Here is a 24,985-nt window from a genome sequence, read left to right as displayed (position 1 = left end):
GCAGGAATCTCCCTTTCACACCTGCAGCGCTGCGAGAACCTCGTTGCAGCGCTATGGCAGCATGTCTGAGGTCTCCATTTCCCTGAGCCCCTCCTTTTCTCCTGGCAAGCAAGGGGAGGGCAGGCACCCATCCTGGGTGGTGCTGTCTGGGAGCTCCATGAGAGCGGAGACCGCCTTGCACTCCAGCTCAGAGAGCCACTGGGTGCGGGCGCCGGCCCTGCGAGGCGGGGAAGCTGGGCGGACGGACATGATGGGCGGCGGGGTCTCCAGCGACAGGCTGCGGAGGACCTGAAGGAAAAGGGAGGAAGGCAAACAGGTGAGGAGCAAGCATAGCCACTCTAAGGAACTCCCTGCACCACAAAGGCTAAAAAAATAATAATAATGTGAGTTTTAACTAGTGGAACTCACTACCTTATTATTTATACCCCGCCCATCTGGCTGGGCCTCCCCAGCCACTCTGGGCAACCTCCAACAAAATATTAAAATACTGTAATACATCAAACATCAAAAGCTTCCCTAAACAGGGCTGCCTTCAGATGTCTTCTAAAAGTCTGGTAGTTGTTGTTCTCTTTGACATCTGGTGGGAGGGCGTTCCACAGGGCGGGTGCCACCACCGAGAAGGCCCTCTGCCTGGTTCCCTGTAACTTGGCTTCTCGCAGGGAGGGAACCGCCAGAAGGCCCTCGGCGCTGGACCGCAGTGTCCGGGTAGAACGATGGAGGTGGAGACGCTCCTTCAGGTATACTCGACCGAGGCCTGTTAGGGCTTTCAAGGTCAGCACCAACACTCTGAATTGTGCTCGGAAACGTCCTGGGAGCCAATGCAGATCTCTCAGAACCGGTGTTATGTGGTCTTGGTGGCTGCTCCCAGTCACCAGTCTGGCTGCCACATTTTGGATTAGTTGTAGTTTCTGGGTCACCTTCAAAGGCAGCCCCACATAGAGCGCATTGCAGTAGTCCAAGTGGGAGATAACTAGAGCATGCACCACTCTGGCGAGACAGTCCGCGGGCAGGAAGGGTCTCATCCTGCGTATCAGATGGAGCTGGTAGACAGCTGCCCTGGATACAGAACCTGCGCCTCCATGGACAGCTGTGAGTCCACAATGACTCCCAGGCTGCGCACCTGGTCCTTCAGGGGCACAGTTACCCTATTCAGGACCAGGGAGTCCTCCACACCAGCCCACCCCCTGTCCCCCAAAAACAGTCCTTCTGTCTTGTCAGGATTCAACCTCAATCCGTTAGCCGCCATCCATCCTCCAACCGCCTCCAGACACTCACACACGATTCTTGTTCCTAAAGGTTTCCCACACCCTCCATGAATTCTTACATTGAAACACGTAATTTTTCAAAGCTCACTTACTTCCTGGGTGGAGACAGAAAGGCAGTTGTAGATCCGATGTCCTGGTGGCATCGTTGGGTCGGTGTAGAAGAAACCGCTGCAGTCCGTGGCGGGGAGAGGCGCTTCAAGGGGAGAAAGGGGAGACACGAGGTCAGAAGGTGAGATCAGCCGACGCCGGATCTGGTGGGAATTGTCCCCAGAAGTCGTTGGACTACAACTCCCATCATCCACGACAACTGGACTCAGCTGACTCTGGAGGATGGGAGTTGTTGTCTGTTCAACATCTGGGGATGCAAGGTTGAAGGACTCCGAACAGAGCAGTCTGCTCCAACCTCAAGTCGCCGGATATTGTGGGACTACAGCTCCCATCGCCTGTGTCCGCTGATCCTTGCTGGCTAGGTGCAATATGGGTGTTGTAGTCCAACATAAGAGCAGGGCAATGGCCCATCGGACTAGCACCCATCGAAAGTCCCCTTTTGAAGCCATCTGGGTCGGTGGCAAATCCCTGGCTCCTGTGGCAGGGAGTTCCACAGATTAACTGTGCAACAGAAGGACTTTCTTTCATCTGTGCTGAATCTTCCAACTTTCGACTTCCCTGGAAGTCCGTTGAGTTCTAGTTTTACGAGGGAGTTTTAGTTTCCCCCATATGTCAGGCGTCGTTTTGCAAACACTAAAAATCCGCCCCCCCCTCCACGCTGCAATCTTTCCTCATAGGGGAGCCCTCCATCCTTTAGCCCACAGAGAGAGCAGACTCCCCTCTGTCTTCCCTGTGCTGCTTACTGGCTCTGGGTTCGAGTTCTGAGGGCGAGGCAGCTGCAGCTGGAGAGGAGCACCTGCAGGTGGAGACAGCGGTGTAGAACGACTGGAAAGAAGGGTGGGAGAGTGTCCGGGAGCGGAAGCTGGACGCCTGCCGGGAAAGACATCAAGCAGAGATGAGTGTGACCCCCAACTACATACATACAGCCACGTTCAACGCCCCAAGCCCTGGCAGCGGGTTGGACTAGATGACCTCTGGTGGTCCCTTCCCAACTCTACAACCTTGGAAAGTGGACTCTCCTTCGTTGGAGGTTTTCAAGCAGAGGATGAACGACCACCTGCCAGGGATTCTTTAGCTGTGACTCCTGCATTGCAGAGGGCCAGGCTGGATGACCTTTGGGAGTCCCGATTCTACGATTCTGTGAAAATCCGGCAGCTATGGGCGTGATTATGAGCTATAAGCAATGAAGGGAGGCAAGGGATACGATCCACAAGACCTTTGGACAAAAATTGCCTTTTATTCGGGATTCATCACAAAGCAGACCAATCTGCCATCGAAGAGGTATTTAGCAGAGGATAGGTAAAAAAACTGCGGCCCTCCAGATGTTTTGAGACCCGGTGCCCACACCCTGCCAACCAGCACAGCTGGGCACCCACGAGATCCCCCATCATAGAGCTGGGCTGCCCTTAAGGGGCTGTTGGGAGTTGTAGTTTGCAACAGCTGTGGGGCGCCAGGTCAAAGGCAGGCCGATATATGCAATTATACACCACTGGAAAATAAAAGACAGAAAATCAGCCCAGGGGGCAGGTATAACGACGCCTCCCAGTAAAACGTTTGCAGCGATTTATATTAGTTGCAGGGGGTTGGTCTAGAGGACCCTTTAGGTTCCCCCTTTAGGTGCCATTCTACGTTGCGTGGACAAGGCAGGCGCAGAGCCGAGAGGCCTCCAAAGCCGTTCGGCCCTAGCGTAAGAGAGAGAGGGTGTTTGAGCATGTGCAGAGGATTTTGGGGGGCAGGTTGAGAGCCCCCCGCCTCTAAAGAAATAGCAAGAGCCCCCCCCCCGGGACTGAAGCCTCACCCCATCCCGAAACGCACCTGTTGTGCATGCCAATTTGTTATGCAGACGGCTCTTGTATCCTGCACCCAGTGGGAGAGGGGGGTTTCCCAAGGCGGGGTCTCTCTGCCCCAAGGTTTGAGGTCCACCCTGCAGCTGCTCCTGAGCCCTAAAAACGCCCGTTCAAGAAATAAAAGTGACAGGCATGTCAAAAAGTTAAGTTTCAGGAAAGACAAGAGAAGCTACGGGACGGAAACGTCCGAAATCACACATGACATGGGGAGAATGGGAAGAGAAAAGCTTTGCTCCTCCTCCTAACACCAGAACTTGATGAGGCTGACGATTCGGATAAAAGAAAGTTATTCATCAAACTGTGGAACTCCCTGCCACAAGGTGCAGCGATGGGCACCGACCTGGATGGCTGCAAAGCAGACTCTGCCCACCTCCACTGTAAAGAGAGCCCTACAATTCTAGGACTCGATGAACCTGGCACCGTGCAGATGTTTTTTTTCGGTGGCAACATCTGGAGGGCAGGAGGTTGCCCAGGGCTGCGCTACAGCTGCCAGCCCACAGGATTAAAAAACCTCTGAAGCAAGTGCAGCGGTTTCTGCCCGTCATCTGAAGCCCCCCCCCCCGGACTCACCTGGCGAACGCCGCTCCTGCAAGGCGTATGGGGCGAAAAGGCGTCGGCGGCAGTGGTGGGATCCCGGGTGGCGCACTTTTGGCTGGAAGCCAGAGGCTGGATCCTGACCCCTGTGGAAATTTTGGGCAGGTGGGGTCCAGTTCTTGGAAAGAGGAAGGGGCACTGCCCTCCGTCTCCCTCACGGCCTTGGCGTTCTCGCCAGAAAAGGCCGTTCACACACAATAAAACCCTGAACCTTTTTGGCATGTTGAGGAATTGCTCTGTTAAATGACTATAAGCCCAAATCAATTATCTATCTATCCCATTTATAGAGCCATGAGCTGACATGGTTCTTTCCCTCCATCGTTTACTTAAGGTGCATGAATAATTATAGTTTAGAGGTCCCTAAGGAAGTCAGACTATCCTCCCCCACAGCCAGGGCCTTCTCAGTGGTGGCTCCGACCTGGTGGAATGCTCTGTCCCAGGAGACCAGGGCCCTGCGGGATTTAACCTCCTTCTGCAGGGCCTGTAAGGCAGAGCTATTCCACCTGGCTTTCAATTTGAACTTAGCCTGATCTTTTATTCCCCTTCCTTCCCTTTTTATGAAGATTCCCCGCTCTGGGATCCTCCAACTAATTCTCCCCTGGTCTCTTCGCTGGCCCAAATAGGACCAATTCAGCCAGCTGGCCCTGGTGATCATCTAATGTTTATTGGATGGATTTCCCCCCTAAATTGATTCTGAATTCTGAATTTATTGTTATTCACATTTTATACTGGGTTTTTTGTTGCATCAATTAAGTGTTTTAAATTTGCTGTTAGCCACCCTGAGCCCGGTTTTCTGAACCGGGAAGGGCGGGGTATAAATAAAAATTTATTATTATTATTATTTATTATCCTCACAACAACCCTGTGAGGAAGGTGGTGACTGGCCCCTCAAGTGATTCGAACCCGGGTCTCTCCCACATCCCGGACCCTAACCACTATGCCATGCTGGGTTTGGGGTAACGGAACAGGGCACCCCTTCAAAAGGCCTGGTGCAAATTTAAAAAACAACACACAATTTTAAAATAAAGGGATATTAAAAAGCCTGTTGTTGTTTTTTTACATGAAGCCGCAACACCAGTGAGTGGCCTAGTGGTTAGAGCGCGGGGTAAGGACGTTGGGGAGACCGGGGTTCAAATCTCCCCACTAGGCCACAAACCTGCCCTACCTCACAGGGATGTCGGGAATTAAATGAGGACTATGGCCCTGGAGAAAGGAGGCTTCAAATTCCTGAGGAAAGGGAGGGAAATGGGGTCGGTTTATAAATGTAACCAGTGTTTTTTTTCTGGGGAGACGAAGGGGTACGCGTACCCCTTAAACATTTTGTGAATCTTTGTACTTTTGTCCATTTACTGTATTTATTTCCCCCAGTTTGAACTATAAAATAGCGATTTTCTCGAGTCAATATGAGAGTACACCTAAACAGGTTTTTTTAAAAAGAAGAAAAAAGCACTGGATGTAATGAATAATTAGGAATGTGACTCCAGTTATGCGCAATTCGCAGCCAGGACCCTTCAGGGTTCAACGTGGCGGGCAAATAATAATAATAATAATAATAATAATAAATGCTGTGTTTTGTAGGGGGAGATAAAATTGTATTGTCTTACAGCTGCGCTCCGCTTATGATTCCCAAACAACTCTGTTTTCCAAAAAGCTCACTCTGGCGATGGCCTATTAATTCAACACCTGGGGAATGCCAGGCCCTCTCTGCAGTCTCTGCCCCAGAGAGACTACAAACCCCAAACAACAGAATCCAAGAAGTCTTATATTCCGCAGGCCCCAAAGCCTCACTCACTGTTCCTCCTGGGTTTCTTCGGCGCGGGAATCCTCGCTGCTGCCGTCTGAGCTGGAGTCACTATCTCCCTCCTCCTCCTCCTCCTCCTCTTCTTCTTCCTCCTCTTCATCATCTTCATCATCTTCATCTTCCGTCTCCCAGAGCTCATGCCGGGGGTCCGAGTCGTCAAACATCTCTTGCAAAACCTGCAAAAGGAGGAAAGGAAAAGTCCTCGCTTGGAGGGCAGCAGAAAATGAAAACCTGTTGGGTCTTTTCTCTGCCAGGAGACATTGGCAATGGCCCCACTTGCTGGGGGCAGGGAGGTGGGGTGCGAACCAGGAGCCAAGCTGCCCCCCTCCAGGGTGGTACAGAGACCCCCCTTATTTTTGCAAGGCTTGGATAGTCCCAGACTGAGAAGGGGGCAGATTTGTGGACCTCAGCCAGCCTCCAAAAAAAAAGACCCACCTCCTCTCTTTGCCTGGGAGGAAAGGACTTCCATCAGGTGGTCAAGGGAGCACCCTATATAGGAGGAGTGGGGGGCGGGGGGGGGAGCCCCTGCCCACCTGAGCTGCCCTTTTTGCCAGGGGGCATCATCCACAGCTACTTGGAGAGGTAATCTCATTCCTGGCGTGAAAGAGGACTTAACTCCTTCTTCTGGGTACCAAATAATCCCTCTTTGTGTTTTCAATCCCAGAGGAAGAGGGACATTTAGGGCAGGATTAATCCTGCGCTTGGGTGGGTGGGTGCCCTGGGGCTTGATCCTGCTACTTGCTATGCTCCTAGCTTGCAAGGGGGGGGCGGGCCAGGGGTTGCTCAATTCTCCAGGAAAACAAAATTAAAATCGCAAGCCCTTTGGGGGTGAGAATCGCAGCTGCCCACAAGCAAAACTTCATTCCTTGCAAAGATTCTCCCTCTTTCTAAATATTATATAGACCTGTTTCTTAACAGATTTGTCATTTGGGGTGGGGTTGTTTTTAAAAACCATCTCACCTGTCAATCGGGTTGAGAAGGCAGCTAATAAATCAGTGATCACAGAATTGCAGAGTTGGACGGGACGGCCCCCCCCCAGCCAAGGGTCACCCAGCCCAACCCCCCTGCAATGCAAGTCTATTTTCCCCCTAGGTGAGACTCGAACCCACAGCCTTAAGGATTGAGAGTCTCATGCTCTACTTGAAAAGAGCTATCCCTAGGATGCTGGTGGTGATCACAAGAAGATATCTAGATATTTAAACATGCGGGGTGTGTGGGGGTCTGAGTTTGAATCCCCAACTCAGCCATAAAACCCACCGGATGTGAATTTGGGGGCGCCCTCCTTGCTTCTCAACCTAACCTACCTCACAACGTTGTCGTGGGGGAATTGAGGAGGTGGGGAGAAGCAGGCGGGTGACCGAGAGCCCTGCGGAGAGAAAGGTGGGGTGTGAAAATTCAATAAATGCATCCATAAAACAAAAATAAAATGTGGGTGCGAACAAATTCCCCTCCGCCTGAATCCTAGAAGCAGGATGCGACCTCAATAGGCGCTGCGCAGCTTGTCTTGACCAGAGCTGGGGGCTTCTCTAACCTGACGTTGGTAATTTGGGGAGGGGGCCCGGAAGAGCAGGGCGGCAGGCCAAGACCACCACCCCCACCTTGGGGACACCACATCTGTAGGACGGGATATTTCTAAGGTACTCAGAATCGAAAGCATTAAAGCACCCCTTCTGTTGCAAAAGAAAGGTATTTCTGGAATTATTCAATGGGATAAATATTTAAGCCTATAGTGTATTCTCAAAATAACAGGCCCTTTCCATTAGGGGGAGAGGGGGTCATTAAAAGAGAGTAAGGAATGCATTGTTTTCTAAGAAAAACACCTTAAAATCGCAAAGAGCCTCTGAAATAATAATAATAATAATAATTCGAGAGAAATGGAGGCACTGCTTGCGCAAAAGTTGAAGCCCCCCCCCCTTTGACCAACTTCTCCAACTCACACCTCTCCCACTTCCAGGTTCTCCTTCTTCCTTCCGCAGCTGAGATCCTTCTCAATTTTTAAATCATTCTCTGCACAAGGGCCTCATTAGGAGCAGAGTGGACTCAGCTGGGCCCGGCTCTGGGAGCAAATTTCTCCTTCTGCTGCAGCACTTTTGCAGACACCCAGCCTGGCTTTAAAATCCTCCTCCAAAGTGGGTGGGGTGGGAAGTCCCTTTCTCTGTCTCCCTCTCTCCCCCACAACACCCCAGAGCAGTGGCGTAGCGTGGGGGGTGCAGGGGGGGCCGGCCGCACCGGGCGCAACATCTGGGGGTTAGGGTTAGGGGGCGCAAATCCACGGGTTAGGGGGCGCAAATTACTTGCCTTGCCCCGGGTGCTGACAACCCACGCTACGCCACTGCCCCAGAGCTCAATTATATTATTTGTGTATTTCAAATGCTAAACACGTTGGCAGGACAGGAAACTCTGCTATCTCAAGGTTGCGGGTTCAAACCCAAACGCTGCATTGCAGAGGGTTGGACTAGATGACCGTGGGGAGCCCCTTACAACTCCACAACCCTGTCTTTCTATGAATCTGGCTCCTCAGAGGGTATCCGCATGGCATGATGGACTGGAGACTTGTTCTTTACATTTATTTTCAGGAAACGAAAGGTCCTCCCGGCTACCGTGTCTGCTTTAAAAATACAGGAATATTCTTCACATTAGCTTTTTCTTCCTTTCTTTTAAGAAATAAAACGATTCTCTGCATCCTGACCATCACGGCCTCCGAGGTGTGTGTACTCAGAAGCCATAACTGCTTCGGTTTTGTATAGACATTATGTGCTGTGCTGATATTTGTGGTCTGTTGCTCTTTTGACGAAGGGTTGTGAATTAAATTGAATAAAGGAAAATGAATTCATCTGGGTTCAAAAGGGCTTAGCTCTGTAGTAATCGGAGAGTATAGTCTGGAAAGAGACCAGGTCATCTTTAATTGCTCCCCAGGGGTGCAGGGTTGGGGGGGAAAGGTCTGGTCTCCAGTGATTATTCCCCATTTGTCAAGGAGGTGACAAAACTCAAGTCTCACGCCCTTCAAAGGACTGCAATCACAAGGGAATAACACCCCCCAGAAAACTCTGGGGATTATCCTTAGATGTTTTTGCAAAGTGAGAAGGTTTGGAGCAGGCACCCCCAAACTCAGCCCTCCAGATGTTTTTAGGACTACAACTCCCATCATCCCTAGCTAACAGGACCAGTGGTCAGGGATGATGGGAGTTGTAGTCCCAAAACATCTGGAGGGCCGAGTTTGGGGGTGCCTGGTTTTGGAGGCTGCAGCAAACTGAAGGAGACTATCAGAACATAGAATCATCAGATTGCGGAGTCAGAAGGGACCCCAAGGGTCATCTAGCCCAACCCGCTCTGCCTTAGGGGCGGGGGATCATGTCATGGTCTTCGCTTCTCTCTCTCTCTCATTTTCACCTGGTCTGAAAGGCCAGCAGGGGTCTGGAACATCTCCCATGACCATGAGCTGGGATATGAAACTCTTAATCTCAGAGTTGTGGGTTCAAACCCCATGTTGGGCAAAATATTCCTGCCTTGCAGGGAGTTGGGCCCCTTCCTATTCTACAGTTCTATCGCACCTTCCTCCTGAAGGTATCTAGAGACCATCCAGATGCAAGCCCTGGTCTTTAAAAAGCAGAGACATCACCTTGCCAACAAAGATCCGTACAGTTAAAGCTCTGGTTTCCCCAGTAGTGATGTATGGAAGTGAGAGCTGGACCATCAAGAAGGCTGATGGCCAAAGAATGGATGCTTTTGAATTATGTTGCTGGAGGAGACTCTTGAGAGTCCCATGGACTGCAAGAAGATCAAACCTGTCCATTCTGAAGGAAATCAGACCTGAGTGCTCCCTGGAAGGACAGATCCTGAAGCTGAGGCTCCAAGACTTTGGCCACCTCATGAGAAGAGAAGACTCCCTGGAAAAGACCCTGATGTTGGGGAAGATGTAGAGCACAAGGAGAAGGGGACGACAGAGGACGAGATGGTGGGACAGTGTTCTCAAAACTACCAGCATGAGTTTGACCAAACTGCGGGAGGCAGTGGAAGACAGGAGTGCCTGGCGTGCTCTGGTCCAGGGGGTCACGAAGAGGCGGACACAACTCAACGACTAAACAACAACAACTGGATTACGGTTGCCAGGTCAGGAGCATCTCAGACCCAAACCTGAGGCCTAGGGCGGCTCTGGGATGACATCACAGGGGAGGCCACCTGGTGCTGCCGCTGGCCACCTCTGGAGATGGAGGTTAATTGGGAGAAGGACACAACACAGGGCAGATTCCCCCAGAGTGTCTGCTGTGCTTTTGCAGCCAGGCTGAAACTTGCAAAAAGCTACACGCACCGTCTCCTTAATAATTTTGATGTTATTCAAGGCCTTCCCTCAGTCCTGCCACCCTCCCAAGCCCACTTGGTGGGGACAAACAAAGCAGGGCCTTCTTTGTGGTGGTTGCTCCAGCAAACGTTGGATCTCTTTCCCTAGAGAAACCCGACTGGCTCCCTCCTGGCTTTCAGTGGAAGGCTGGGCTGTGTTAATTGCACCTGTACGTTTTAGTAGATTGCGTACTAGTGTTAAATTATGATTATTTTTAATTATTGCTTCCCCCCTCCCATGTTTTAGCTGTTTCTATTTTAGAGATATGATCTGTGGAAGACACTCCCTCCAAGTTGTGAACGGAATCCCGGACCCCCGACGGTTGGCTTTAAAAGAGGATTAGACAAATTCTACTAGTCTCAACACCTGTGTTCTACCTAAGAAGATCAGAAGAGCCTGGCAGCTGGATCAGGCCAAAGGGGGCTTTTGGGCTTGCCAATCAGAAGGTCGGCAGTTCGAATCCCCGCAACGGGGTGAGCTCCCGTTGCTCAGTCCCTGCTCCTGCCCACCTAGCAGTTCAAAAGCACGTCAAAGTGCAAGTAGATAAATAGGTACCACTGTGGCGGGAAGGCAAATGGCGTTTCAATGTGCTCTGGTTTCCGTCACGGTGTCCCGTTGCACCAGAAGCGGTTTAGTCCTGCTGGCCACATGACCCAGAAAGCTGTCTGTGAACAAACACCGGACATAGTCGCCTTTGACTGGACTTAACTGTCCAGGGGTCATTTAATAATATAGAATAACAATAAATTTTATTTATACCTGCTCTCCCCGGCCAGAACCAGGCTCAGGGCGGCTAACACCAATAAAATTTCAGTAAAAACATAATAAGAAAAAGAAGAAAATAACAATTTAAAATACAGGTTAAAAGGCAATTTAAAATGCAGCCTCATTTTAAAAGTCAAAGCCATAAGGGGAGGGAAACATAATGGTCAGACTGAGTCCAAACCAAAGGCCAGGCGGAACAGCTCTGTCTTGCAGGCCCTGCGGAAAGATGTCAAGTCCCGCAGGGCCCTGGTCTCATGAAACAGAGCGTTCCACCACGTCGGGACCAGTACTGAAAAGGCGCTGGCCCTAGTTGAGACCAATCTAACCACCTTGTGACCTGGGACCTCCAAGGTGTTGTCATTTGTGGACCTTAAAGTCCTCCCCGCAGGGCATACCGGGAGAGGCGATCCCGTACGTACGAGGGTTCTAGGCCGTATAGGGCTTTAAAGGTGAAAACCAGCACCTTAAACCTGACCCTGTACTCCACCAGGAGCCAGTGCAGCTGGAAAAGCACCGGGTGAATGTGATCCCGCTGCAAGGACCCCGTAAGGAGTCTCTCTGTGGCATTCTGCACCCGCTGGAGTTTCTGGGTCAGCTTCAAGGGCAGCCCCGCATAGAGCGAGTTACAGTAGTCAAGCCTGGAGGTGACCGTGGGGTGGATCACTGTGGCCAGGTCAGGGCGAGATTTAACTTTTTACCTTTTATTTTCTCTGCCCAACATGCAACTTCATTGGGATTCACGGGCTTCCTGCATTCCAGAGGGTTCGACGCGATGACCCTACAGTTCTAGTTCTAGCCTTACTCCCAAAAAAGCAATATTTTTTCCCCTCCGTCTTCCTCTGTCGGAAGCAGCTATGCTTCTGCAAACCTAGGAATAAACCAGGAGGGAGAGTTGCTGCTGTCGTTTCTGGGCCCTTGCAATTTGGGGTTCCCTTGGGGGTCACTGCGAGAGCAGGCGAACACCCACAAAACTCCCTATGAAGGGGCTGAGCACGCGCAGATTTCGGTGCCACGGCCTTGCACGCTGCATGGCACCCACGGCCCTGGGACACCCACAGCCGTGGGGCCAAGTTGGCACTCCTGCACTAACCCTAACCCTCCCCTGCAGAGTTTTTGTCCCTGCCCCACAGGGCAGGCGCCTATAGGCTCATTTCCCTTTTGCGGGATGATAACATTGTGTGAATGAATGAGGCTGTAATGAGACTGGGATGGGCTCAATGACCTCTCAGAGATCTCAGTGGATCTTTAAGGTCAAAAGATTCAGGATTTGCATTGGCAGGATCTTTGCAGCTGAGAGGTGAGGGCTTGCCTTTTGTGGATCGCCAAGAAAGGTGACGTTGCCGAAAGGTCCGTACAGTTAAAGCTCTGGTTTCCCCAGTAGTGATGTATGGAAGTGAGAGCTGGACCATCAAGAAGGCTGATCGCCAAAGAATTGATGCTTTTGAATTCTGGAGCTGGAGGAGACTCTTGAGAGTCCCATGGACTGCAAGAAGATCCAACCTCTCCATTCTGAAGGAAACCAGCCCTGAGTGCTCACTGGAAGGACAGATCCTGAAGCTGAGGCTCCAAGACTTTGGCCACCTTATGAGAAGAGAAGACTCCCTGGAAAAGACCCTGATGTTGGGAAAGATGGAGGGTGCAAGGAGAAGGGGATGATGGAGGACGAGATGGTGGGACAGTGTTCTCGAAGCTACCAGCATGAGTTTGACCAAACTGCGGGAGGCAGTGGAAGACAGGAGGGCCTGGCATGCTCTGGTCCAGGGGTCACAAAGAGGCGGACACGACTAAATGACTCAACAACAAGAAAGGTGACTCCCCTTGTTGCTACCTGGCCAGGTGCTCAGCCTGTGTGTGTGCAAATAAAGAAAACCCCAAAATATCACAGCTGTGATTCCTGCACTGCGTGGGGGGGGGTCCCTTCCAATTTTGCGATTCCGCAGTCACGAAAACTCACTCGGCACATGCTCAGAGGCAGCGCTGGAAGGTCCGATTTGCAACCCCGGTGCTGAAAATAGGCAGAGCTGTGCCCCTGAGCGTAATAAACCAAGCCCCACATTGCTGTGGGACAAGCTCCTTTTCACCCCAGATGGCTTGGTGCAGATAACACCAGGGTAACGGGTTCGATCCTCGTATGGGGCAGCATTTCCAATTAATTACACTCACGCAATTTTTAAAATTTTTTTTGGCGGTTTAATGTAAATTTGTACAAACAAATGAAAACTCATGCAAAAAACTGTAGAAATGACAGATGGAAAGGGGGGGAAGCGGTAGGGTGGGCGGGGCTTAAATACACGACGACGGTGGGCGTGGCTCCGAAATTAAAACCCATGCAACTCCCTCCCCCCCCCCCGGAAGCAAAGATGCCTTCACATTTTAAATAGATTCTGCAGTATAGCTTTTTTTCTTCTTTTGTCCATATGTTACAAATATTTACAGGAGGGGAGGCTAAGGTGGGAGGGGGTGGAGATAGAGGGTGAGGGAGCTTGGGGAGGGAGGGAGAGAGGGACCCCGTGAGATCCAGCAGCTCATCCCCGGACAGGCTAGATATGTACACTTGTGAAGAAGGAAGATGTACACAGGGGAAATTGGGCCGGCTTTTTTTGAGGGTAGGGATTCAAAAGTGCATTGCGGGAGAGAGGAGGGGGGTGAGAGCAGGAAGGGGGGGCTTCTTCAATAAGGGGCACCGGAGCTGAGTGAGCAGGACACTTGCTTGGCATGCAGAAGGTTCAATCCCCAACAGCACCTCCAGGAAGGGCTGGGTGGGATCCCCTCTCTGGCTTGCGGGAGAGCCGCTGTTGCTGCCAGTCCGTGCAGGCAATACTAGCTGGGCCAACGGGAAGTGCCCTCGTGGCTCGTTGGCAGAGTAGGCATGCAGAAGGACGCTGGCAGCATCTCCCGAGTGCCGGAGCCTGAAATCCCCCAGAGCTGTTGCTGCTGCTGCCGGTCAGTGTAGGCTGGATGGACCAATGGTCAGTGACTTGGAGGAGGGCCGCCGCAGCAGCACCTTGCCTCGCCTGCAGAAGGTCCCGGGTCCAATCCCGGCAGCGCCAAGCAGGGCTGCCTGAAACCCTGGAGGTGATGCTGCCGGCCAGTGCACGCAGTACTGAGCCGAGTGGGTGCCCAGTGGCCTGGCTCGAGGGGAGGCAGAATGCAGCAAGGCCTGCACATTCGGGGCTTGGAGGAGGAGGGGGCAGCTGCCTGCCCCCCCAAACCAAACTTCGGCTACTCTGCCCCTGCCCCACACATGGGGGTAAAAGGAGGGAGGGAAGCGGGGTGAAGACTTGGCACCGATGTAAGGCGAAGCGTGGGAGGGCGGGGGGGGAGGCACTGCAGGGCGCCCTCTGCACCCACCACCCTGGGGGGGGGAGGGAGGAGGGAGGGAGACGGAGTTTGTCCCCCCCACTCAGCCAGTCTCTATTGCACAGTCCTGCCCCAGCTCCATCTTCGCCTGGGCTTAAGACTCTCCTTCTCGGGCCGCCGGGCTCAGGGCGGGTGGGGGGCTAAGTGGCCAGGCCCCGCTTCTGTGAGGGCCCCTCCAGCTCCTCTCGCTGCTTGAGCTCCTTCATCCTGCAAGGAGAGACAGGGGCAAGCGTGAGAAGCGTTCCTCCGCAGCGGGTTGGGCTAGATGACCCCTGGGGTTCCCTTCCGACTCTGCCATTCTTCCCATGCGGCTTATTCAGCTCTGGCGGCCAATTTGCTTCAGGGCCGAGTTCGAGGTGCCGCTGTTAGTCTATAAAGCCCTTAGCAACTTGGGAAATTATGAAATACATTTGTATTATTCTATTCTTTTTTAAAAAATAATTTTTATTAAGAATTTCAGCATAACAATTTATCAAAAACATATTATCCTCATTCCCCCCCTCCCCAAGAAAAACCCACCCTCCCATCCCAGCCCAGACTTCCCTCAGCTCCTCTCTCTGGTTTTTCAGCACATGCTATTCTCCGCATATTATTAAATTGTAAAGATCCTTAAATTATCTGTCTATATGTTACCAATAATACATTTGTGTTTGTTTATTCAAAGCCTGCCAAGGAGTCCAGTTCACCTATAATTCTATTCTATTCGCACACTGCGAGAAGCAAAGCTACAGGGAACCAGGCAGAGGGCCTTCTCGGTGGTGGCGCCCGCCCTGTGGAACTCCCTCCCACCAGATGTCAAAGAGAACAACAACTACCAAACTTTTGGAAGACATCTGAAGGCAGCCCTGTTTAGGGAAGCTTTTAATGTGTGACATTTTAATGTATTTTTAATCTTTGTTGGAAGCCGCCCAGAGTGGCTGGGGAGACCCAGCCAGATGGGCGGGGTACAGATAATAAATTATTAAAATTATTATTATTATTATTATTATTATTATTATTAGTGGGGCAGCCTCAAAGTGGCAGCAGCCTTCTCTCGCCTACTCTGCAAACAGGACGAATGCCTATCGCCACCAGATCCTGTTTGACAACACTGCATTTTGCAGCTATCTTGTATAATGCTGAAAAAAATAATAATTACTACTACAGTGGTGCCTCGCAAGACGAAATTAATTCGTTCCGCAAGTTTTTTCTTCTTGCGAGTTTTTCGTCTTGCGAAGCACGGTTTCCCATAGGAATGCATTGAAAATCAATCAATGCGTTCCTATGGAGACCGTCCGGGGACAGAGGGGAAGCGCCGCTCTGTCCCCTCTTTTGAAGCAAGGGGCTGCGGGGAGAAGATCGCTTCTCCCTGCCGCCCCTTGCTTCAAAAGAGGTCCGGGGACAGCGGGGAAGACGCGCTGCGCTATCCCCGGAGCTTGCGGGGCAAGCTTCGTTTTGCGAAGCAAGCCCATAGGGAAATTCGTCTTGCGAGGCAACTCGAAAATGAAAAAACCTTTCGTTTTGCGAGTTTTTCGTCTCGCGAGGCGTTCGTCTTGCGGGGCACCACTGTACTGTTTTTAAAGAAGACCAGGACAGTCCAGCCAAAGACTTTTAAGCCACCTAATCCTGCCTCTGCTCCCTTCCTTCGACCTTACCTGTGTCTGCAACGCCGCAGGAACCTCATAATCTTCCGAGCTGCCTGGTCTTGCTTCTTGGTTAGGAACGTTCCTCTGTTGGGGGGGGGGGAGAGAAAGAGAGAGCCGTGTGTTGGGAGGGGTGCTGGGTTCAAGGGAGCGAACATGTACTCGGCAACAGCGCAAAGGGACCCAGCTGTCTCCCTGGACCCCAGGCTGAACGTGAGCCCACCGTGTGATGCAGCAGCAACAAAAGCGAAGGCGATTAACACACTCTGTGATCATCTTACTGCTCTCTTCTGCCTCGGCCAGGCCCCACCAGGAGTCCTGTGTCCAGTTCTGGGCACCCCAGTTGAAGAAAGAGATTGACAAAGGTGGAGCAGGCGACCGAGATGATCAAGGGTCTGGAAACCAAGCCTGATGAGGAACGGTTGAAGGAGGAGGTGGGTATGACTTGAGAGGAGATATGGTAGCCCTCTTCAAATATCTAAAGGGCTTTCCCATGGAAGAGGGAGCGAGAAATGAAATCAAAGGAGATTCTGGCTAAGCAGTAGTGAAACTTTCCTTTCCCCGTATGAACTGACCCATCGGATCCTGCAATCATCCCCCGATACCTTTCTTTGTCTGTCCCCTTCGCGAGAGGTCCAGAGGGTCCAGAACGGGGCCTTTTTTTCGTGGCTCTCCATTTGTAGGACGGACACCCTCCCCAGGGAGGCCCGCCTAGCGCCTTCCTTACATATCTTTAGGTGGCACAATGGGCCCTCGTATTTACGGGACCGCCTCTCCTGGTCTGCCCCCGCAGAGGACCTTAAGGTCCATGAGTAATCATAGTTTAGAGGGCCCTAAGGAAGTCAGATTATCCTCCACCAGGGCCAGGGCCTTCTCAGTGGTGGCTCCAACCTGGTGGAATGCTCTGTCCCAGGAGACCAGGGCCCTGCAGGATTTAACCTCCTTCCGCAGGGCCTGTAAGACAGAGCTATTCCGCCTGGCCTTTAATTTGAATCCAGCCTGATCTCTTATTTCCCTTCCATCCCTCCCTCTCCGCTTTTTATGAAGATTCCCCGCTCTGAGACCCCACAGCTAATTCTCCCCTGGGCTCCTCGCTAGCCCAAGTAGGACCAATTCAGCCAGCTAGCCCTGGTGATAATCTAATGTTTATTGGATGGATTTCCCCCCTAAATTGATTTTTGAATTCTGAATTCATTGTTATTTTATGCTGGGTTTTTGGTGCATCAATTAAGTGTTTTAAATTTGTTGTTAGCCACCCTGAGCCCGGTTTTCTGAACCGGGAAGGGCGGGGTATAAATAAAATTTTATTATTATTATTATTATTATTATTATTATACGAAACGTTTCTCTACAACCAGGCCATTGGGCAGATTAACATTCTATGGCCTTTAAAATGTGTTTGCAGGGGGCGGGGCGGGAAATATTAAGGGCAGGGTACAAATTGAAAACAAACAAACTACCAGCAAGATAAACAAACAAACAAACAAACAAATAAATAAAACAGAAACGTAAGACTAGGACAGATCCCCCTGCTTGGCCTTCGGTCAGCTGGCAGGAAAGGGCAGTCATGAGCCATTCATCTCCCCAGGCTCAGAGAAGGGGCGGTTTGGTCTTCCCCCAAAAGGCAGAAGACTAGCCAAGTTTCCAGTCCCTAGAGAGCATCGGAAAAAAGGCTGCGCGGTCAAGCCCAGAGGGAAGGAGAGGAATGACCTAGTCTAAAATTACTACTCGGCCTCAGCTGGGACGGATAATATCGCACTCGGTCCTGGCAGGGAGCCAGCCAGAGAGAGGCCGGCTGCGGCAAGGATGCTGGGGCTGTGAGCGGTCAGGTGGGGGCCACGCCAGGGCTTTGCCTCGGCAGGTGTTCAGGGGGGTGGGCTGCGGTGGGCCCGCCTTCCTTCCTGATGCTGGAAGACTCGGTAAGGAGGAGAGAAAGTCCTTTTTCCCGCAGCAGCGCAGGGTTCAACTGCGGAACTCTCTCCCACTGGAAGCAGCCAGGGCCGCCAAATCAAAAGCGGATGGGATATATACAAGGAGGAGGAGGAGAGGGCTATCAGGGCCTTTTGGCCTCCAAGGCTGAAATGCTTCTGGATCCCAGCTGCTGGAGGGGGATAGGGGCCCCCCAGCCGTGGGCAAGTTCAGCCCAGCAAGTGCCTCTAAGGATATTTCTCAATTTGAGGCTTTTAAATGCTTTTCTACAGACTGTGATTTTTTATGCATTGTGACTCGCTGTTATTTTGACTGATTATAAGGTGCACATCGCCGCCAGAGACAGACAGGTGCCAGCAGAATAAAAAGAGTTTAGCAATTGATTATTATTGCAATTGCTAAGAGTGAGATTCTGTCCGATTATTATTTGCAGATATTCCGAGAGTAAATTTTGTTGTGGGCTATTATATTCTAATGGATTATTGTGCATTACTTTATTGGATATGCCAGCTGTTTCTTCTAAATGTATGTTTTTATGGCTTTTTGGTACAGTCATACCTCGGGTTGAAGTAGATTTGGGATAAGTATTTTCGGGTTCCACGCTGCGGCGACTCAGAAGTAACGGAGCGCCTTACTTCCAGGTTTCGCCGCTCGCGCATGCACAGGTGGTCAAAATGGCGTCACACGCATGCGCAGAAGCGGCGAATTGCGACCTGCGGACACAGGTTGCGTTCGCTTCTGGATGCAAATGGGGCTTCAGAACGGATCCAGTTCGCATCCAGAGGTACCACTGTACTGTATTGGATCAGATTGCTATAAGGCGCACGGCCTTTGCTGCGTGTTTTGTTGTTTCTTCGGCTCGTAAACTGCCTTGTGCATAGTCAGTGGGTTTTTCCTGGGGGGACACATACCCCTAAACATTTTGTGAATCTACGTTTGTCCTCATTGAGGAGCAGTATTTCAATATGAGTAGGAAAATGAGAGGACCCCCTAAACATTTTTTAAGAAACAAAAGCACTGTTCATAGTAATGCAGTAGACCAGGGGTAGGCAAACTAAGGCCCGGGGGTCGGATCCGGCCCAATCGCCTTCTAAATCCGGCCCCCAGATGGTCCGGGAATCAGCGTGTTTTTACATAAGTAGAATGTGTGCTTTTATTTAAAATGCATCTCTGGGTTATTTGTGAATTCGTTCATATTTTCCCACCAAAATATAGCGCGGCCCCCACAAGGTCTGAGGGACAGCGGACAGGCCCCCAGCTAAAAATTTTTGGAATTTAAGACACCCCCACCAAGTGCGGGAGCCCTTTCTCATTCCTTGCGAAGCGGGAAACCCGGTTCTCTTCAGGGATTTGTCGCTACAGACGTTACACAAACGACACTGATCTTTTGAACGGAGTCAGCCAACGCGGGCGCTCTCTCCCGGATCCCCCCCTCCACCACTGCCCACCTTTCTGGGGGACCCAGGCGTCCGGGCACCCACTTGATCTTCTGTTGCATGGCGGCAGATGCCCGCCTCCCCTGCTTCAGCTTCTCGTACTCCTTGTAGCTGCGGTAGTACTGCTGGATCAGGACCGCGGCGCGGCGGCTCTGCTGGAACTTCTTCTGCTCGTAGTAGCTGCGGAACTTGCTCTGGATCAAGATGGCCGCTTGAGTCATCTTCTTATACAGAGCGTACTGACCGGAGGGAGGGAAGCAGGAAGCGGTTATTCAGGGAGCCCCGTCTCCAAATTGACACCCCCAAAGGCCCCAGGGAACCCACCAACCTCCCCACCAACCAACCACATCAGCACCTTTTCAACCATTAGAGCGGGTTGGGCTAGATGACCTTTGGGGGTCCCTTACAACTCTATGGTCCCAGGATCCATCCACATGGAATTGAGCCCACAAGGGAGTAACTTGCTTCGAGGTTTCTAATAGAGGTCGGGTGGCCGCCCGTCAGGGATTCTCGCATTGCAGGGGGTTGGACTAGATGTCCTTTGGGGGTCCCTGCCGCTCAAGAATCAAGCACAAACCGCTCTGCCCGTCCCCCTCTACGAACCGTGGAGAGGAGCTTCTCCCTGGGTGCTTCTCCTGGGTTTAGCAAGGCCGTCCATCCCCCCCCAAACTGCCTGCAGCTGTCAGATGAGGACTCGGGAGACCCGGGTTCGAATCCCCATTAGGCCATGGGGCGACCTTGGGCCAGGAACTATCTCTAGGCCTAGCCCACCCCGCAGGGTTGTTGTGTGGATTAAATGAGGAGGGGGGAGGGACAAGAACCACAGGTGCCCCTTGGAGGAACGAGTGGCATATACCGTATTTTTCGCTCCATAAGACACACTTTTTTCTTCCTAAAAAGTCAGGGGAAATGACTGTGCATCTTATGGATCAAATGCGTGTCTCTGGAGCCGAATTGCCCAGGGGCAAAAATCAGATCATGCTCTCTTTTTTTTGAAAGAGGGAAGTGGGTGTTGAAACGAAGCCGCTGATCGTTTGCCGATCGGGGAGAGAGGGGCAAAGACAGCAAACTTGCAAAGGGGGGAAACAGGGAGACTAAAGCAATGAGGAGAGAAATTGGAAGAAAAGGAGGAGCAAAAAACTGCTCCAGCTAAGGAAAAGACACTAAGGCAAGCAAGAGGGAAGGGAGTGTTGAAAGGAAACAGCTGATCGGTGGGATCGGGAGAGAGATAAGGGGGGAGGTAAAAGCCCATGGATCTTCAGGATTTTTTGCATTGGGTCACCCCAAATTCACCATCAGATCACATAGCATGTCCATGGCTACAGCCTGCAGCAAAAAAATCACGCACCCAATGGCGTGTTTTTGCAGTGGCGCAAAAACGTGGTTACAAAGCACGGATCCACATGGATCTTCAAGATTTTTGCATTGGGTCACCCCAAATTCACCATCAGATCACACGCCTGTGGCCACAGCATGAACCACAAAAACCATACATCCACTGTTTCGTTCAGAATATTTTTTTTCTTGTTTTCCTCCTCTAAAAACTAGCTGCACTTTATGGCCAGGTACGTCTTACGAAGAGAAAAATACGGTAATTGCAAGAGGTCAGGAAAAGGTTTCGCTGGGCTCCCCAGTGGAATCAAGGGCAGATATTCCCCTCCCCTTGAAAGCAGGGGCAAGCTCCCCCCTGCTACACACACACACACACACACACACACGGCCCCCTCCTCTCCTCTTTTACCTTCAGGGCAATCCAGGTTAGCTTGCAAGACAGAGAGAAATAACAAGCGCAGGTTAGTTTGTGGGGCGGCAGGCTGCTAGCGTGGGGCGGCCACTTCCCCCGAGGGTTAGGGAAAAAGAGCCCAGCGGTGGGTCAGGCTAGATGACCCCTGGGTCCCCTTTGGTTCTACCATTTCCCTCGGAGCAATCCCACACCTCTCCCCACCTTCTCCCTCCTGGCTGGGCCTTACCTGCTTGTACTTCCGGTAGCACCGCTGGATGACGGCGGCTGCCATCTCCTGCTGCTCCTTCAGCCGGCGACCCTGCCAGAAACCGAGGGGGCGGGGGGGGGGGAGAGAGAGAAAGGCAGGCCAGGTGAGACCCCCGACGCAGACCCCCTCGAAGGAGCACAAGGGAAGGCAGAGGCTGGGACAGGTAGGGTGGAAGTCCTGGAGGTCAACATTAGGGGGCGCCAGCAAGTTTTGTCACTGGGAGAGGCAGCCTGTGACAACCTCCAGGTTATGAGGAAGGAGGCAGAAGAGGAGTTCGTAAATCTCAGGGACATAACCAACACACTTCTCTCCACCTCAATCATTTTTTTTAATGGACTTCCTGGCTTTCCTGGTTAATTCTGTGTCCAGGGCAGCTGTCTACCAGCTCCATCTGGTGCGCAGGGTGAGACCCTACCTGCCTGCAGACTGTCTGGCCAGAGTGGTGCATGCTCTAGTTATCTCCCGCTTGGACTACTGCTATGCGCTCTATGTGGGGCTACCTTTGAAGGTGACCCAATTCTAGCCTCATCAGGTATTGATTATGATATAAAAATCTGGTCCCCACTAGAAGAATCCAGAATTTTTAATCGGAAACTTGCTGACGAGGTTATAACTCGAAATGAATTAATGCTGGAAGAAACCAGAAACACAATCTATAGTCAGTCCTTTCTCTGATTAGCATTCTCTGGTCTTTTAGATGTGTTTGTGGGAGAGAGGTTATTGGTCATTTGTGTATTTTATCTTGCATTTTTATGCTGTGAACAGCCCTGAGATCTACGAGTGAAGGGTGGTATGCAAATTTTAAAATAATAATAATAATAATAATAATAATAATAATAATAATAATAATAACAATAATAATAATAATAATGCCTTGGACTATGACTGTTTGCTGCAGGCTAGAGACTTTCCAACTGTGAAATCTGAGCTGTTCTGCAAGAGCCACCCAATACTGCACTAGAGGAACAAGAGGCAGCGTGGTATAGCGGTTAGTGAGTGTCAGGCTATTATTATTACTACTTTTATTATATATTTATTCATACCCTGGCGGGGACTCAAAGCGGCTTATGGATTAAAACGAGAACAGCTTAAAACATAGGAAAATAAGAATTAGAAAACAATTTAACATTCGTAGAATTAAAACTACAGTATGTATGTGTGTGTAAAGTCTATTAAAACCATACAAATAATTGCAATAAAGAAAGCCCTATGGTCTGGGTTCGAATCCCACTCAGCCACAAAGCTCGCAGTCTCCATCTCTCAGCCTAGCCCGCCTTGGGGGTTGTTGTGAAGAAGAAATGCGTAGGAGGCGAACCACGTACCCGCTCGCCCCAGTGCCCGGTCTCCAAGAGGGGTAGCTACATCCTTGTTGGGGTGGGCAGGGAAACTGACCGGCAAACCCAGAAGGAAGCAGGCCCCCGTCCGCCAAAGCGCCTCCCTGGACAAGACCTACCTTGTATTTGCGGAAGGCGGTCTGGATGATTTTGGCTGCCTCGTAGAGCTCCCGTTGCTCGTGGTCCGACAAGGTCAGCAAAGCAAAGTCGCTCTCCATCTTCCCGTTGGCGGAGGCGTTGAGGAACTCGGCCCAGCTGGCCGCCGTGGGTGGCGGGGGGAGGCGATCAAAGGACAGCTCCCCCAGCGGGGAGGGCAGGGGGCTCAGGCAGGAGTGGCCGGAGGGGGAGGACGCCAGGGACCTGGAAGAGAAATGTGGGGGGGGGAAGGGTGAGCAACGAGCTGAGATCGAAGAAGGCAGAATCGGGACTCCAGAGGACCTGAATGGACCGGAGAGCTGGGCCAAAACGAACGCAATGAACCCCGGAAGAACCAGGGCACAAATACAGGGTGGGGGACACTTGGCTCAGCAGCAGCCCATGCAAAAAGGATCTGGGGGTCTGAACGTGAGCCAATAGTGTGATGCAGCAGCAAAAAAGGTGAGTGCTGTTCTAGGCTGCATCAGAAAGTGAGTGTCCCGATCAAGGGAAGTAATACTTCTGCTCTATTCCTTAGGAAGCAGGTGGCGCTGTGGGTTAAACCACAGAGTCTAGGGCTTGCTGATCGGAAGGTCAGTGGTTCAAATCCCCGCAATGACGGGGTGAGCTCCTGTTGCTCAGTCCCTGCTCCTGCCAACCTAGCAGTTTGAAAGCACGTCAAAGTGAAAGTAGATAAATAGGTACCGCTCTGGTGGGAAGGTAAACGGCGTTTCCGTGCGCTGCTCTGGCTCGCCAGAAGCGGCTTAGTCATGCTGGCCACATGACCCGGAAGCTGGACGCCGGCTCCCTTGGCCAGTAAGGCGAGATGAGCGCCGCAACCCCAGAGTCGGCCCCGACTGGACCTAATGGTCAGGGGTCCCTTTACCACATTTGGAATACTGTGTCCAATTCTGGGTGCCACAATTTATGAAGGATGTTGACAAGCTGGAAGGGGCGCAGAGGAGGGAGACCAAGATGATCAAGGGCCTGGGAACCAAGCCTTATGAGGAATGGTTGAAGGAGTTGGGGATGTTTAGCCAGGAAAAGAGGAGACTGAGAGGAGATATGAGAGCCATCTTCACTTATCTCAAGGCCTGTCGTATGGAAAAGGGAGCAAGCTTGTTTTCTGCTGCTCAGGAGGGAAGGATTTGAACTCATGGCTTCAAATGGCAAAAGCAAGGAGATTCTGTAGCCTCCAACATTCCTCAGATGAAAATAGGGACATCAGCATCATTGCTGGTTGGTTGTATTTATTGATTTAGGGTTCTCTTTTTCAAAATGCAATACAGTACAGTGGCACCTCGGTTTAAGAACAGCTGTTTACAAATTATTCGGTTTATGAACTTTGCAAAACCAGAAGCAGTGTCCCGGTTTGCAAACTTTACCTCAGTCTAAGAACAGAATCTGAACGGTGGAAGGGCACCGGCGGCGGGAGGCCTCATTAGGGAAAGTGCGCCTCGGTTTAGGAATGGTTTCAGTTTAAGAACGGACTTCTGGATTAAGTTCAGAAACCGAGGTACCACTGTACATGAATTCAAAGATGTTTAAAATACAGTGGACGCTCGGGTTGCGAACGTGATCCGTGCGGGAGGCACATTCGCAACCCATATCTGCGCACGTGTGGGTTGTGATTTGGTGCTTCTGCGCATGTGCAAAGTGCGATTTATCGCTTCTGTGCATGTGCAACTGCCGAAACTCGGAAGTCACCCGTTCCGGTACGTCTGGGTTTCAGCAGTCCGCAACCTGGAAAGACGCAACCTGAAGCGGCTGTAACCTGAGGTACTGCCATTTTGTGTGTTTCCTCTAATGAACGTTGCACTTGCCCAGAAGGAAATGCTTAGCAGTGATGTACAGAATTGAATGAGGAAAGTTGGAGGGCATGAGAGCTAAATGCTAGGAAGGACTTTCTGACGGTAAAAGCTGTTTGACAGGGGAACGGACTCCTTTGGAAGGACGCGGTGGGCTCTCCTTCGCTGGAGGTTTTTAAACGGAACTTGGGTGCCCATTGGCCAGGGATTCTTCAGCTGCAATCCCTGCACTGAGGGGTTGGACTACAGAACCTCTGGGGGCCCCTCTCCACTCCACAATTCACTGATTCTTTGACTTCTCACCTGAAGGTGGGGGTCTGCAATGCCGGGGAGAGGAGAAGCCCGCCCTGCCCACCCGCCTAGGAGGAAGGGAGACGCTTACCTTCGCTGGGAGAAGTTGGGCAGCTGGTCCACGTTCTCCAGGTAACTGGCCAGCCAGGTCATGGTCTCGTTCAGCCCCAGGTTCCCCGGGCGCTCTCGGAGAGGCGCCTCGGAGGAGCTGAAGTCTTCCTGCTTGATGCGCTCGGGCGTCGCCTCGATGATCTGCTTGGCCAAAGTGATCATGTCCACCTGGCCGGGGGCCGGAGAAGAGAAAGAGGCCGTTGGCGCCAGGGTCCCCTTTGTGGTACATTTACTGCATCCCTATCCCAC

At 51.6% G+C, this 24,985-nt stretch overlaps 2 protein-coding genes and 1 long non-coding RNA gene across 9 annotated transcripts in view; all 3 read right to left on the bottom strand.

Moving 5' to 3' along the window:
- Positions 1-4,013, bottom strand: SAP25 (Sin3A associated protein 25). Its single transcript, XM_083472941.1, has 5 exons — positions 3,791-4,013; positions 3,189-3,316; positions 2,117-2,243; positions 1,358-1,458; positions 1-288 (listed from the first exon to the last, which is right to left on the bottom strand). Exons 4-5 carry the CDS (start codon positions 1,406-1,408, stop codon positions 52-54), a joined length of 288 nt encoding a protein of 95 aa, XP_083329067.1. The 5' UTR covers positions 1,409-1,458; positions 2,117-2,243; positions 3,189-3,316; positions 3,791-4,013; the 3' UTR covers positions 1-51.
- Positions 4,014-5,617: 1,604 nt separating this feature from the next.
- Positions 5,618-7,771, bottom strand: LOC310692254. The gene is made up of 3 exons (XR_014518683.1): positions 7,553-7,771; positions 6,920-6,981; positions 5,618-5,791 (listed from the first exon to the last, which is right to left on the bottom strand). It is a non-coding gene; the product is annotated as an uncharacterized lncRNA (long non-coding RNA).
- Positions 7,772-12,894: 5,123 nt separating this feature from the next.
- The window catches only part of CAMTA2 (calmodulin binding transcription activator 2), a 59,796-nt gene continuing 47,705 nt past the window's right edge, over positions 12,895-24,985 (bottom strand). For 4 of the 7 annotated variants that reach the window (XM_083472483.1, XM_083472484.1, XM_083472482.1 and 1 more), the window contains exons 17-23: positions 24,717-24,904; positions 22,511-22,751; positions 21,037-21,108; positions 20,808-20,828; positions 19,079-19,305; positions 15,714-15,788; positions 12,895-14,286 (exon numbers count right to left, since the gene is read on the bottom strand). In XM_083472483.1, coding sequence (XP_083328609.1) covers positions 14,220-14,286; positions 15,714-15,788; positions 19,079-19,305; positions 20,808-20,828; positions 21,037-21,108; positions 22,511-22,751; positions 24,717-24,904 — 891 coding nt within the window. In that variant the 3' untranslated portion in view covers positions 12,895-14,219. The remainder of the gene's footprint in view (positions 14,287-15,713; positions 15,789-19,078; positions 19,306-20,807; positions 20,829-21,036; positions 21,109-22,510; positions 22,752-24,716; positions 24,905-24,985) is intronic. The other 3 variants (XM_083472486.1, XM_083472488.1, XM_083472487.1) reach the window with 3 other exon arrangements.

This window comes from Podarcis liolepis (assembly GCF_965112155.1).
Source record: "Podarcis liolepis genome assembly, chromosome: 13".
Lineage (NCBI taxonomy): Eukaryota > Metazoa > Chordata > Lepidosauria > Squamata > Lacertidae > Podarcis > Podarcis liolepis.
The sequence above is the reverse complement of the archived record's forward strand: the minus strand, read 5'-3'. Positions and strand labels throughout refer to the sequence as shown.

Coding starts and splice junctions, on each gene's coding strand:
- SAP25 (XM_083472941.1), bottom strand. CDS start 1,408: ATGCCACCAGGACATCGGATCTACAACTGCCTTTCTGTCTCCACCCAG. Junction 289..1,357: donor TTTCTGTCTCCACCCAGGAA/GTAAGTGAGCTT, acceptor CTTTTCCTTCAG/GTCCTCCGCAGCCTGTCGCT.